Source organism: Lithobates pipiens, unplaced genomic scaffold, assembly GCF_037356315.1.
Source record: "Lithobates pipiens isolate NorthernLeopardFrog02 unplaced genomic scaffold, aLitPip1_a1.2 Scaffold_22, whole genome shotgun sequence".
Taxonomy (NCBI): Eukaryota; Metazoa; Chordata; class Amphibia; order Anura; family Ranidae; genus Lithobates; species Lithobates pipiens.
The window spans coordinates 318,690,036-318,704,603 of record NW_027507784.1 but is presented as its reverse complement, the minus strand read 5'-3'; the positions used below and the strand labels follow the sequence as shown (position 1 = coordinate 318,704,603).

The following is a 14,568-nucleotide window of genomic DNA, read 5'->3' as shown; positions in this document are numbered from 1 at the left end:
AAGAGCGCAAGGTCTACAACGACATCACAGAGCTAACATCCACCAGCTCTGTGATGTGGTCATGGAGGAATGGAAGAGTACACCAGTAGCAATCTGTGAAGCTCTGGTGAACTCCATGCCCAAGAGGGTTCAGGCAGTGCTGCAAAATAATGGTGGCCACACAAAATATTGACACGTTTGGCCCAATTTGGACATTTTCACTTAGGGGTGTACTCACTTTTGTTGCCAGCAGTTTAGACATTAATGGCTGTGTGTTGAGTTATTTTGAGGGGACAGCAAATGTACACTGTTATACAAGCTGTACACTCACTACTTTACATTGTAGCAAAGTGTCATTTCTTCAGTGTTGTCACATGAAAATATATAATAAAAGTTATAAAAATGTGAGGGGTGTACTCACTTTTTTTAGATAGAGACACTTTTTTTTTAATACCGTATATGTATATTATATCCAAAATGACTGCATTGTAACAAACATTCTTAAATTGCTATTTATAAGGTCTGGATCTATGACAACCTGTCATTTTTAGCAATAAAGATTAGAGGCCCTGAGATAAAAAAAAAAAAAAAAAATGCTGTTTACTCCTATATTACTTTATAAACAAAAACCTAATTTACAGCCAGCCAACAAATCATTCTTATATATGGATAGACAAGCCGCATAGTACAGGCAAATTCCAAATTAACTGTATTACAAACTCGCAAAGATACAGGCAAATGGGCACAAGAAAAATGTTCAGCTTGCTGTGATTCTACACAATTCTGCCACTGGGTTATTAATGATGGTGGTAGTTACCTGTTTGTGTAGGTAGAGGCGGCTGGCCCATTTCACAAGTGTGTCTTTACTGCAGGGGAGGACGGATGACAGGTGGGTAAAGACCGCAGAGCGAAGAGCAGGGCTGAGGTCCCGAGACAACAGGTATATGCTACAGAGACAAAGAGGGCAAATTTGTTATATCTAATTAAAAGAGAAGACAGAAAAGAAGGGAAGGGTATTTAGCCATCGGTTTTGTATTGCTTCCCATTGCATTGGGAAGATAGGGGGGTAATAAAAAAAAAAAAAAAAAAAATGGAAAAAGAAGGACAGCAATGAAAACCTGGCATCTGTTTTAAAGTGTTTCCAATGCCTGAAGGATTTTTTTTTTTTTTTTACCATAAATGCCTTCTCTGCATTAAAAAAAAAAAAGTTCACTTTTTAGAAAAAAATAAATAAAAATAAATGTACATTTTTCTACAGGTAAAAAAAAAAAGTGCATTTATTTTTTCTTGTTGGAGCCTGTAAAGCATTGCACCAGCGATCAGCAGATTGCTGGTGCCATGCAGGTCTCCAGCAGATCTATCAGTGTATCGGCGTGCCCATACAAAGCAGATAGAATCTGACAGGATGAGAGAATGAAATGTTGGCTTGTAGTTTTCAATAAACTACCACGGTGCTCCACATTGAAAACTACAAGCCAACACCCGCAAAGGCTACTAGATCTTATAGTTTTCCCAAAGGACACCGAATGAGCGACGCGGTTAGAAAGGCAAAGCCCGCTCAGCCAGGTTTTTCTTTTATCTATTGTGACAGCTAGTGAGGGGGTAAGATCACTACCAGCGGTCAGATCAGTAAATCGGGGAGGTGCAGGGGCCAGTCCGTTCATAATATGTTACACACAGAATATGGGTGTGACATGGAACATGTATGTTACAAAAGGTGAACTTTAAGGCAAAAACCTTCTAATTACAGTGTCCACACACCCCCCCTCCCCTCCCTTACATTTACTTACCTGAGCCCGATCTCGATCCAGCGATGTGCATGAAAGCAGAGGCTGTCTCCTTTATCATGGGCTCAGAGACAGCAGTAGGAATCATTGGCTCCTGCTACTATCAATCACAGCCAGTAAAGAGAGATCACGGACGGGACCGAGCCATGCTCTGTGTGTCAATGGACACAGAGCCAGCTCAGGAGTGAGCACACATTGGTGCCTCTATAGCAAATGGTTTGCTATGGTGGGCAATCTGTGTGTGTGTGTGTGTGGGGGGGGGTTAGCCAGGAGCACCGGTGGGTGACCCGAGAAGAGGAAGATCAGGGCTGCTCTGTGCAAAACCATTGTATAAGTATAACATGTTCGTTAAGTTTTTTTTTTTTTTTTTAAAAAGGGGCTGATGCCGCGTACACAAGGCCAGACTTTCCGCCAGACTGGGTCTGAAGGGATTAGTCCGTCGGACAATCCGATCATGTGTGGGCTAATCCGTTTTTCGGGGAAAAAAGCAGACGGACCTAAAAATAGAACAGGTTTCAAATCTGTTTAAAAATAAAACAAATAAAAATTGGGAAAACCGTTCGCCTGTGTGCTGGTCCGACAGACCAAATATGACGCAAGGGAAGCCATTGGCTACTGAACTACCTTATTTAGTCCCGTTTACGTCATCACGTTCAAAACTAAAGGACTTACAAAACGGCCTTAGTCCCTTCGTGTGTGTGTGGCCAAGTCCGTTGGTTAAGTCAGTCGGAAATCCACCGAAAGTCAGTCGAGAAGACAGTCAGACCTAGAGTCTGCCAGAAAATCTGGTCGTGTGTACACGGCATTAAATTCACTTTAATCGTCCACCACTCTAGTATATATTTTATTGTTGTCTTGTTCTCACTGGAAAGACCAGTAATCTGCATGACCCAGCTGCACAAAATAGTATTGCGAGGGTTGGCAAGGCTTCACAGGCACGGAACTTGTATTTGTCACCAGCACGCTGGGGCTTTTTCCTACCAACAGACTTGTTGACTGAAGTAGTCACGTTTGAGTGGGTCTCCACCAGCCATCGCATTGATGAATAGGACCCTGTGTGGCGCTGAAAAATTGCTTGCAGATATGGTGACTTCAATAAAATTCTGATAGACAGAAGCACACTTGTTTCCAGTGTTCTCCCAAAGAGCAGAAAAAATATCAGAGGTTTGCAGACTGATCATTAGCACAGATGAGGTAAGAAATCCATTTACATGAGAACTGAAGATGATACTCACTCCAAAAGTGCATTATTCATTTTCCCGGTAAATAATATTGTTTTCTTGTCACCCTCTGACGCTCGCACAGCCTGAAACAAGATTAGCAGCAATGGCTTGGAATTATTAATTCAACAAACATCTCTACCAAGCTCTACTCAAATCTAAAGTTCAAATAAGATATAAGCTTGTTTTAGAGTAGAGATCTGTATATAAACTACAATTGTCAAAAGAAAAAATAATTCAAATAAGAAAAATGACTGACTTTCAGGTAAAATGTGGACAGTGCATACCAGTGTCAGCTCTTTAATCTTCACTTCTAGAGACGTTGGCAGGCCCTCAGGCATAGACGGTGGTTTCTTAAACTCTTCGGGAGGTGCAATCACCGAACCCCCAGCTCCTTTCTCTGGTGGAGGATCGAGCAAGTTATCCAAGTCTTTATCGCTCAGTGCGTCAAGGGCGCTGGCTGCTTGGAGGAGCTCAGTCTCTGTCACTATGGTGGAAAGAAGCGGGTCTGGAGCTGGCTCAGCCTCTCGCGGTGGAGGAGGAGGCAGGACTGGCGTTGTAGCCTTTGGAGCTGTGCATATGGTAGTGGCCATCGATTTCCTTTTTTCTGCTTCCTTCTCCTGCCGAAACCTGGCCAGCATCTCCGACACGTCAGTGACAGGTGTTGTTTTCTTCTTCTTTTTATCCTTGGCGCCATTTAGAGCTGTGAAACTAAACCAGATGTAAAGCTTGGCGATCATGAAAGACAATCTGTAATATAGAATGCTAGAAAAGATCCTCAATATTCTCTGTATTGTAATGATATCCGAGTTGGGGCAGACCTTGTACCTGAAAAATATGTTCATACTCTCCAAGAAGGAGAAGCTACTGAGCCTTGTGCACTTGTTAGGTGGGATAGTTACCTTTGTCATAGCCAAGCAGTATTCAGACAGATATATTATATATAGAGATTAGGGGTGCAACGGATCAAAAAAACTCACGGATCGGATCTCGGATCAGAGTCACAGATCGGATAATTTTTGGGATCAGCAAATAATTGAATTTGCAAAAACCTGTGAAAATCCCACCACCATATAGTCCCCACTGTACTATCCACAATCTCCCCCACTGTAATATTGGCTGTGCTATGGCAGGGTATTGGCTGGGTTATGGTAGGGTATTGGCTGGGTATTGCCTGGGTATGGAGGGATGGCTGTCACAGAGCAGCGCTGTGAGCACTACAGATCCAGCTAACTGCGCTGCTGACACAGATCTCTCCCCTCCACTGTACAGATCAGTACAGAGAGGGGAGGGAGGAACCGGCGTGATGACATGACGCCGGTTTGTTAACAAGTGATCGCTCCATCATTTGATGGAGCGATCACATTGTAAAATGGCCTGGGTGTAGAAAGATGGCCGCCGCTTCGGACTATCTCCGAAGCGGCGGCCTTTCCTAAGGTAGAGACTGCGGAGCACTCCGCGGAGCGTGGCATGTGCCGATCCAAGCGGGGTGACCCGCTCAGATCACGGATCGGTGACGATCTGTTGCATCCCTAATAGAGATGGAGTTTATGAAAGTTATAGCCATCATTTATCAGAAAACAGGACTGACCATTTAATGAATGGGTCCTATACAGCCCCTAAATGACAGACTGTGTTTTAAAGTGTATGAAAACCCAACAATTAGTGATTTTTATTTGCTCCCTTTTAGTGTGTTAAATATACAACTGAAAAAAATAATGGCTATTTGTATATGACAAGAACAGAAAAGGGAGGATTTTTGTATAAAACCTTAAGATCCTTTTCTTGGAGTCCATTGAGGGACACAGAAAGTTTTAAATTGTAGGGTTATACTTTTGCCTACAAAAAGACTGGACACTGGCAAAAATAATAATAATAATAATAATAATAATAATAATATGTAAACCAGGATAACCCCCCCTCCAATTACTAGTATGCCTTTTTTTTTTTTATTATAAACACAGAGGGGTAGAACCTGTGGCACTCAATGGACACCAAAAAAAAAGGATTCTACGTCAAGCAATATTGTATTTCTAACTAGATTATTTTCCTTCTAGTCTATTGAGGAAGTTTTAAACCTTGAGGACATTAAAAGCAGGCCAAATGAGAGGTGGGCAACATGGCAAACAAGCAAAAAAGAAAACCCAACCAAAAAAAAGCGATAAGAAAAAATAAAATAAAAAAAATAATAATAAAAAAAAATCAGGAGTATCTGCAGAGATAGAACAAAAAAAAACCCTGAAGGACTTTACATTTAAAGTTGGCATCAAATGAGACCAGAACATTTACATTAGGAAAAGTAACAGAAGACCAGGTAGCAGACTTTCAAATCGGGGAAAGATAGTTGATGCTGCAAAGGCAAAAGAATCACTCAGTGATTCACTAGACAGGAAAGGGTGGAACCAAATCCTTGAGACCATAAGCTTGGATGATGGACTGTCTGAAAGAAAGAAAGAGCAGCAAGAGAATAGAGCGCTACAATGGGTTTCTAACCACTCAGCTGTTGGGTCCTTAACCGCTTCCCGACCGGCACACAACGATGTACGTCGGCAGAATGGCACGGGCAGGCAAATTTGCGTACAGGTACGTCCATTTAAAATTGCCCCGTGCTATCGCGTGCGTGCCGGTCGGGACCCCCGTGAGTCCGATCGCTGGTCACGCAGACTCGATCACCGCAGGGATACCCACGATCGTCTCATGGGGAGGGAGAACGTGGAGATGCCGATGTAAACAGCAACTCCCCTGTTCTGCCTAGCAACAAGTGACACTGATCTCTGCTCCCTGTGATTGGAGCAGAGATCAGTGTTCTGTAAATCACAGCCACGCCCCCCACAGTTATAAACACGCCCAAGGACACACTTAAACCCTACGCTGCCACCTTCTGGTTGACCCCTTCAATGCCAGTGTCATTTACACAGGAATCCGTGCATTTGTAGAGCACCGATTGCTGTATAAATGACAATGGTCCCAAAAATGTCCGATGTGTCCGCCATAATGTCGCAGTCACAATAATAATAATAAAAAATATCGCTGATCGCCGCCATTACTAGAAAAAGAAAAAAATGAATAAAAATGCCATAAAACGATCCCCTATTTTGTAAACGCTATAACTTTTGCACCAATCAATAATCACGATTCTTTTTTTTTTTTTTTAACAAAAACATGTAGAATATGTATTGGCCTAAACTGAGGAAATACATTTTTATATATTTTTTGGGAGTATTTATTATAGCAAAAAGTAAAAAAAAAATGCATTTTTTTCAAAATTGTTGCTCTTTTTTTGTTTATAGCGCAAAAACTGCAGAGGTGATCAAATACCACCAAAAGAAAGCTCTATTTGTGGGAAAAAAGGACGTCAATTTTGTTTGGGGGCAACGTCGCACAACCGCGCAATTGTCAGTTAGAGCGACGCAGTGCCGAATGGCAAAAAGTACTCTGGTCTTAAGCCAGCAAAATGGTCCGGGGCTTAAGTGGTTAAAGAAAGGCGAATTCTCTACTACTGGAATCATGCACTCCGGGGTTAGGGCACAGATCCACAGTGGGAATAGACCACATCGGCAAAAAAAAAAAATCTTCTCTAAATAGATACAAGGCCAACAATCAAACACATTTTGTTGCTTTGCAGCCTGAAATGAAGACAGGCACATTTTTGTTTTATTCAGCTGTATTTACTCAATGCAACTTATAACATTAACATGTCTAAAAAAGATTTAAAAAAATAATAATAAAAAAACAAAATCACCGCCTCCTAAAAAGGACTTGCAAGCTCAAATCGGGTGTAGCAAATCACCTTCTCAATGGCACACAAAGCCATTTGACTTTCAACTGTGATCAGCCGAGGTCATTTTGATTAGCTCAACATGAAAAGAGCTTTCCTGCAGCATTTCAGTCCATGTTAGTACAACTGAAGCGAACAATCATCTATGGGTGGCAATGCACTGTCATTGGGATCTCTGAGATAAAGTCAGAAGATGGATACAAAAAAACATCAAAAGGCTTTATCAATGCCTAGAAGCACAGTAAAGTCCATTATTAAGAAATGGAAGGTATTTGGTACAACACAGACCCTCTCCCTGGATCAGGACGTCACTGCAAACTGGATGAAAGAACCAGGAGGAAACTGGTCAGAGAGGCTACCAAGAGGCCTACAGCAACTCTGAAGCAGTTGCAGAAATGTATAACAGAGTTGTCATTGTGTGCATGTGACAACAATTATACAAATTCGACAACAAAAGGTGGCTTGTGTGAAAGGTTTGCAGAAAAAAAAAAAGCCACTCCTCAAGAAAAGCCATATGCATGCCACGACCGAGCTTTGCCAAAACACACCTGGAAGATTCTGAGGCCACATGGAAAAAGGTGTTCTGGTCAGATGACACTGAAATTTAATTATTTGGCCTCAACACCAAATGATATGTCTGGTGGAAATTTAATACAGCTCACCATCCAAATAACACCATTCCTACAGTAAAGCATGCACTGCAGCAGGCACCGGCGCACTTGTCAAGATAGAAGGAAAAATAGATGGGGCAAACTTCCATCAACTACTTGAGGGAAATCTGCTGCCCTCTGCCAGAAAGTTGTCAATGGGAAGAAGGTTTACCTTCCAACATGACAATGACCCAAAGCACACAGCAACAATGACCACACAGTGGTTGAAGAAGAAAAAGGTGAATGTCCTTGTATTGCCTAGTAAGACTTAAAGAGGAAGTAAACCCTTCCAAACAACTTGGACCTATAGGTAAGCCTAGATTAAGGCTTACCTGTAGGTCCAAGCAATATCTCCTAAACCTATATGGTTTAGGAGATATTTGCCCGAAAATGGGCACCGCTGTCTACGGCGCATGCGCCGTAGACAGCGGCGCGCAGGCGCACTAAATGCGGCAAATCCAAGAATGGATTTGCCTAATTTGTCGACTCCCGTGCGCATGCGCGGGAGTGACGTCATCGCGGCTTCGCCGTATGGCAGCGGCGGAGCTGCGAGACGCGACTCCCGTGCGCATGCGCGGGAGTGACGTCATCGCGGCTGCGCCGCTGTGATTCGTCGGAGCTGCGAGACGCCACCAACAACATGGATGCGGCGGACTACAGGGGACATCGGCGACTTTGCTGGCTCCTGTGTCAGGTAAGTGACACATAATGAGCTACTATGCGATGCATAGTAGTCCATTATGCTTTACCTTTGCAGGGAAAAAAAGAGGAAGTAAACCCATCAGGGTTTACTTCCTCTTTAAACCCCATTGAAAATCTGTGGAATGACTTGAACTGCAGTCCACAAATCGGTCACCTTCAAATTGAACTGAACTTGATCAGTTCTGCAAAGAGTGGGCAAATACTGGAAAGTCTAGATGTGCAAAGCTAGTATTAGACATATCCCAACAGACTAAAGGTTGCAATTCAAGCAAAAAAGATAGTTCAAAACAAAATACTGGCATAAGGGGGTGATCCTTTGTTCAACTTATTGATCCGGTCTTAAAAAAAAACAAAAAAACAAAACAAAAAAAAACACATTCTGAAAAGTTGGTGTTCTTTTACTTGGATATTATCCATTTATCTGTCTTCATTTCAGGCCGCAAAGCAACAAAAGAAGGGCGATCCTTTTCTATACCCACTGTGTGTCCCCAGGGAAAGCGCCTCTCCGTGGGGGCACTCGAAGGGGAGGAGCATCCTGGGACACCCCAAAAGAAGAGGATCTGTGCAAAATCCTTACATAGAGCAGGTAGGTATAACATGTTTGTTATTTTACAAAAGAAAAACACCTTTACAATCACTTTAAGAAACGATGGCTATATGCTGAAGATTATGTACACAATCTTACCCCGGCTTTGGGTGTTTATTCTTCTTTCCCTTTTTCTCATCTTCTCTCTTTTTCTTCTTAATTTTGTCTCCCCTCTCCTTCATTTTCTGCATGATAAATTAGGTATTAGATCAGACTTAATCACAGTAAGGCATTCTTTATATATTATGGCACAACCAAGACACTGGATATGAACGTGGAACTGCACTTGCGCAAGTGATGGCACAGTAATTCTATACAGTGATATGTCAGTTATGAGAAGACTATGGAAGATTTGGATGCTGCTGATCACAAGTATGTGTTACCAACTGCTTTAAAGTATAACTAAGGGCAAAACTTTTTTCTTTAAGTTTTGGATAGAGTGGAGATTAGAAGCCCTGTAAAGCTGGCCATACACCACACAATTTTCTTATTCATATTCATTTAGATTTACCTTTAACTATGTAGTGCAAGGGCCTGCCTGGTTGCATACAAAGTGAAATTGTTTAGGTTTGACCTCATATTATATGGTTTTGGTAAATCTAAAACAAAGTTATACAAGAAAAATTGTATAATTTATGGCCAGCCTTACTTTTAAATTGTAGTCTGTATCTGCTTTATTTGTTCTGATTACCATTATCATTGAAAGTTAAAAGTAAAATAAAATACCCAAATTTTGGGTTGTCCCCAGAACAGCGATAGAGGGTAAATCTTCCAATGGGGACACTAGTTCTGGTGACCTGGGAGCCCACCAAGAGACTCCTTTCATTTGCAGGGATTTCCTCTCACTTCCTATTAGGGTATGGGAAAGGAAGGAAATGGGACACAGATGGCAAAAAAATAAAAAAAATAATAATAATAATCTGACAGAGGGTTAAAACTAGGATTTTGGTACCAAAACCGAAAATTCAGGATGCACTTAGCCAAAACCAAAACCTAAAATTATTATTATTATTTTTTTAATTTATAAAATTGTATTATATTAAACTTTTTAATTAATATCATGAATTTAAATGATTATGAACTTATTGTCAGCCATTATCGGCACCTTTAGCGCAAGAAAAATGGATCACTTTAAAAATTCTATGCATGTCTTCACACTGGTCCGTTGTGGTGTTAAAAATCTTGTTGTATTTTTGGTTAGTTGACATGCAAACTAACGTACCTGTATGTAGCCCTTTAAGAGGCAGCCAGAGGGCACGCTAGCAGCAAGCTCCACGAGTCGGGTCATGGGGAGGAAGAACGGGGAAATGCTAATGTAAACAAGCATCTCCCAGTGTCAAAAATGTCAACCATAATGTCGCAGTCACAATCACTAATCGCCGCCATTATTAGTAAATAAAAATGCCATAAAACTATCCCATTTTGTAAACGCTATAACTTTTGCGCAAACCAATCAATAAAGGCCTATTGCGATTTTTTTTGCCAAAAATATGTAGAAGAATATTTAATCGGCCTAAACTGAGGGAAATTTTTTTTTTTTTTTTTTAATATATATTTTTGGGTGATATTATAGCAAAAAGTAAAAAAATTATGTTTTTTTTAAAAATTGTCCCTTTTTTTGTTTATAGCGCAAACACAACGCAGGGGTGATCAAATACCACCAAAAGAAAGCTCTATATGTGGGGCAAAAAAAAAAAAAGAAAAAGAAAAAAAAGGGACGTCAATTTTGTTTGGGAGCCACATCGCACAACCGCGAAATTGTCAGTTACAGTGACGCAGTGCCAAATCGCAAAAAGTGCTCTCTCTGGTCAGGAAGGGGGTCAATTCTTCCGGGGAGGGGGGGGCCTGAAGTAGTAAAAAAATAAATAAAAAAAAAAAAAAAAAAAGCTTACCAAAAACATACCTCTGTTGAAATGTATTGAAAATGCATCAATAACGCACCTGTGTTTTTGGAGTCACATGACCTATGTAACAAGCTCCAAGTCACCTATACTATGGCTAAATCCAGGGCTATTCTGTTCACCAAGGCTTTGGTAATTTCTGGTAGTGTCGGAGCTTACCAACTGGTGAGGTAGCCGGTCACATTGATGTGCCATTGGCATGGGGAGGAGGATACAACATGCAAGCCTTGACCCTACAGGAAGTGGTTCATCTTTGCTGATCAGAAATGCCAGACATTCGATTTGCAGACTTAGCGGTTACTGCGCGGACGCACACCTCCATGTAACAGTACTTTTTACCTGACAGATTTAGGTATAAAACTAAGAATTTTACCTACATTCACTTTAAAGTGCAGGGAGATCTGTTACCGGCAACCTTTGGTGCAGAGATCCTGGCACTGGGGGAGGGGATGGTGTCTTGGTGGAAATTTCTGATCATGCAACAGCACAGCTGTCCGAGAGCTGAATGGTTATGGATTACTGATGACTTTCAAATCCTCAGACCAGAGCTTCCACCCTACATAATATCTGCTAAAGTAAAATTACTTTTTACACTGTCAAAAAAAGGAAACTGAAGGAGGATGAACGCACCTTGGGGGATTTCTTTTTCTTCTCTTTGACAAATTCATCCTCCGAATCAGAAGCTTGTCTGAACTGCAGTGTTCCAGAATTAATGTAAAATCCGCCATACTTTGTGTTCAGTGATGCAGGGACAAGTTCATCGTACTATGGAGAGGAAAAGACAAGCAATTCGATCAACACTGTACTCCACATCAAAACCTTACTCTGAGCTTCTATGGCACTGGTGTATTACACTTCAAATTTACAATTTAGGGACTCTTCCAGAAATATACAGGTATGTACTTCAGGCAACTTGCTAGTTTGATATGATAAACTAGAGCAGAGGTCTCCAAAAATTCTAAACGAAGGGCCAGTTTACTGTCTTACAGACTTTATTTAGGGCAGCCTTTTTCAGCCCTGGGGTGCCTTGAGGCTGGCTTGGTAAAATGCCTAAAAATTGCCCAAAAATCATATACAAGTCAGCGGGTGGATCAAGTCTGCCTTTTAACCCCATTGCTGCCAGGTGCTCCATTTTTACACCGCAGATGGCCAGGCCATTTTTGCAAGTTTTTCCATTGCTTTTTTATTTTTCCCTTACAGCTATCACAGTTTGTTAAAGACCCCTCCAAACCATATATAAAGCACATGACCTGATTTTTAGGGCACAAAATGATATTTGCGCAAAATGTTTATCAAAACAATACTTTACTTGAAAATACATTAAAATCACTATTAGCAAATAAAAAAAAAAAACACAGGACATTTTATAAAATTCCTACTAAATATAAAAGCTTAACCTGTTTTGAGTTATTATTTGTAACTTTTAAATTGCACCTTTTTGCAAAATACTGAAAATTGAACAGACAGTCCAAATTTCTTAAAAAAAAAATCTGAAGGTTTTCATTGTTCCCTTACATCTTTCATAATTTGTGAAAGACCCCCAAAAACCATACATTTTCTGAAAATGACCTTTAGAATAAAAAGAAGGTGCTACTGTTTTTTTAGACCCTGTGGTATTTGCTCAAATGTTTATCAAAACAATATAGTCGCAAAAAATATACTAAAACCATTATTAGCAGATAAAAAAAATACAGCTAATTTGACAAAAGCCCTGCCAAATATAAAAGCTTAACCTAAACGGAGTTAGTAAATAAGAAAAAAATAAATTAAAAATTAAAAATTTTACATTGCACCTTTTTGCAAAATGGTGAAAATCGAACGTACGCAACAATGTAAATATTTAAATTTCTCGAAAGATCTGAAGGTTTTCATTCTTCCCCTTACAGCATTCAGAATTTGTGAAAGACCCCCAAAACTATATATTTTATGAAAGCATATGACCTCTAGAATAAAAAGAAGGCACTACTGATTTTATTTTAGACCCTGCGGTATTTTCACAAATGTTAATCAAAACAATATTGTCACTAAAAATACACTAAAACCATTTTTTGCAATAAATAAAAAACACACAATTTTACAAAATCCCTGCTAAATACAAAAGCTTATCCTGTGTTGAGTTAATCGATAACAAATATTTGTAAATTTTAAATTGTGCCTTTTTTGCAAAATGGTGAAAATTCGAACAGACTCAAAAACGTAAAATATAATTTTCATTTTTCCCTTACAGCATTCAAAAATTTGTGAAAGACCCCCCAACCAACCATATATTTTCTGAAAGCACATGACCAGTAGAATAAAAAGAAGGTCCTCCTGATTTTTAAGGCCCCGCAATATTTGCGCAAATGTTTATCAAATCACTATTTTCACAAAAAAAAAAATAACACTAAAAGCCTTAAAGCCTTATTTGCACACAAACACTATAACTTACGCAATTCCTGCTTAATTCCTACTAAGACCTCGTTCAGTGGGGTGTGCCAAGGCATACGCCAATGGAGGGCCATGTTTACCTGCACCGGGATACACAGGTATTCTGTGCATCCCTGTGCAGGTAGTCTTACTCATGTCAAATGGGACACAGCAGCTGCAAAGACAGATCGGACGTCCACGTGGTTGTAGGTGCATGGGCCCAAACACAGACAGTGTGAGTTCAGGGACACGCACCCACATGGATGTCAAGTTGGGAGCAGTGGCTGTGTCCTTGTAGCTGCTGCATCACTAGTGACATGAATAGGACTGCACAAGAATGTACGGAACACCTGTGCATTCCCGAGCAGCTGCTGTGTCCCAACTGACATCAATGGGACCGTGCCTCGACTGAAACAAGGTTTAGAAACACTGCTTTAGGGGGCTGAATTGTGGCCAGTGAGAGTGGAAAATACCCCAGCATCAGTGGGAGTATACAATACCTCAGACTTGGTGGTCAGAGGAAGTAAAAATAAATAAATAAACTGGAATAGACTGTTGGGCACACGCTCCAAGAGAGGGTCGGGGACTGTCGGGCACACGCTCCAAGAGAGGGTCGGGGACTGTCGGGCACACGCTCCAAGAGAGGGTCGGGGACTGTCGGGCACACGCTCCAAGAGAGGGTCGGGGACTGTCGGGCACACGCTCCAAGAGAGGGTCGGGGACTGACGGGCACACGCTCCAAGAGAGGGTCGGGGACTGACGGGCACACGCTCCAAGAGAGGGTCGGGGACTGTCGGGCACACGCTCCAAGAGAGGGTCGGGGACTGTCGGGCACACGCTCCAAGAGAGGGTCGGGGACTGTCGGGCACACGCTCCAAGAGAGGGTCGGGGACTGTCGGGCACACGCTCCAAGAGAGGGTCGGGGACTGTCGGGCACACGCTCCAAGAGAGGGTCGGGGACTGTCGGGCACACGCTCCAAGAGAGGGTCGGGGACTGTCGGGCACACGCTCCAAGAGAGGGTCGGGGACTGTCGGGCACACGCTCCAAGAGAGGGTCGGGGACTGTCGGGCACACGCTCCAAGAGAGGGTCGGGGACTGTCGGGCACACGCTCCAAGAGAGGGTCGGGGACTGTCGGGCACACGCTCCAAGAGAGGGTCGGGGACTGTCGGGCACACGCTCCAAGAGAGGGTCAGGGACTGTCGGGCACACGCTCCAAGAGAGGGTCAGGGACTGACGGGCACACGCTCCAAGAGAGGGTCAGGGACTGACGGGCACACGCTCCAAGAGAGGGTCAGGGACTGACGGGCACACGCTCCAAGAGAGGGTCAGGGACTGACGGGCACACGCTCCAAGAGAGGGTCAGGGACTGACGGGCACACGCTCCAAGAGATGGTCAGAGAAAGAACATGCTACAGGAGATATTTCAGAGGGTGGGGGGGGGTTTCCATGGAAGGTAAACTATAAGCACATTAAAAACTTTAGTTTCAAAGAACGTAACCTTTCAAAATGTTATTATAACTGCATGCTTTCCATAGCTGTAGCATCTCCTTCTCTCAT

The 14,568-nt window shown here is 42.1% G+C and overlaps 1 protein-coding gene across 3 annotated transcripts in view; it reads right to left on the bottom strand.

Annotated features, from left to right (window-relative positions):
• Positions 1-14,568, bottom strand: part of UBN1 (ubinuclein 1) — a 60,461-nt gene that overhangs the window by 26,006 nt on the left and 19,887 nt on the right. For all 3 annotated transcript variants that reach the window (XM_077449451.1, XM_077449450.1, XM_077449452.1), the window contains 5 exons: positions 11,234-11,368; positions 8,802-8,887; positions 3,274-3,697; positions 3,002-3,072; positions 797-926 (listed from right to left, as the gene is read on the bottom strand). In XM_077449451.1, the coding sequence (XP_077305577.1) occupies positions 797-926; positions 3,002-3,072; positions 3,274-3,697; positions 8,802-8,887; positions 11,234-11,368 (846 nt within the window). The remainder of the gene's footprint in view (positions 1-796; positions 927-3,001; positions 3,073-3,273; positions 3,698-8,801; positions 8,888-11,233; positions 11,369-14,568) is intronic.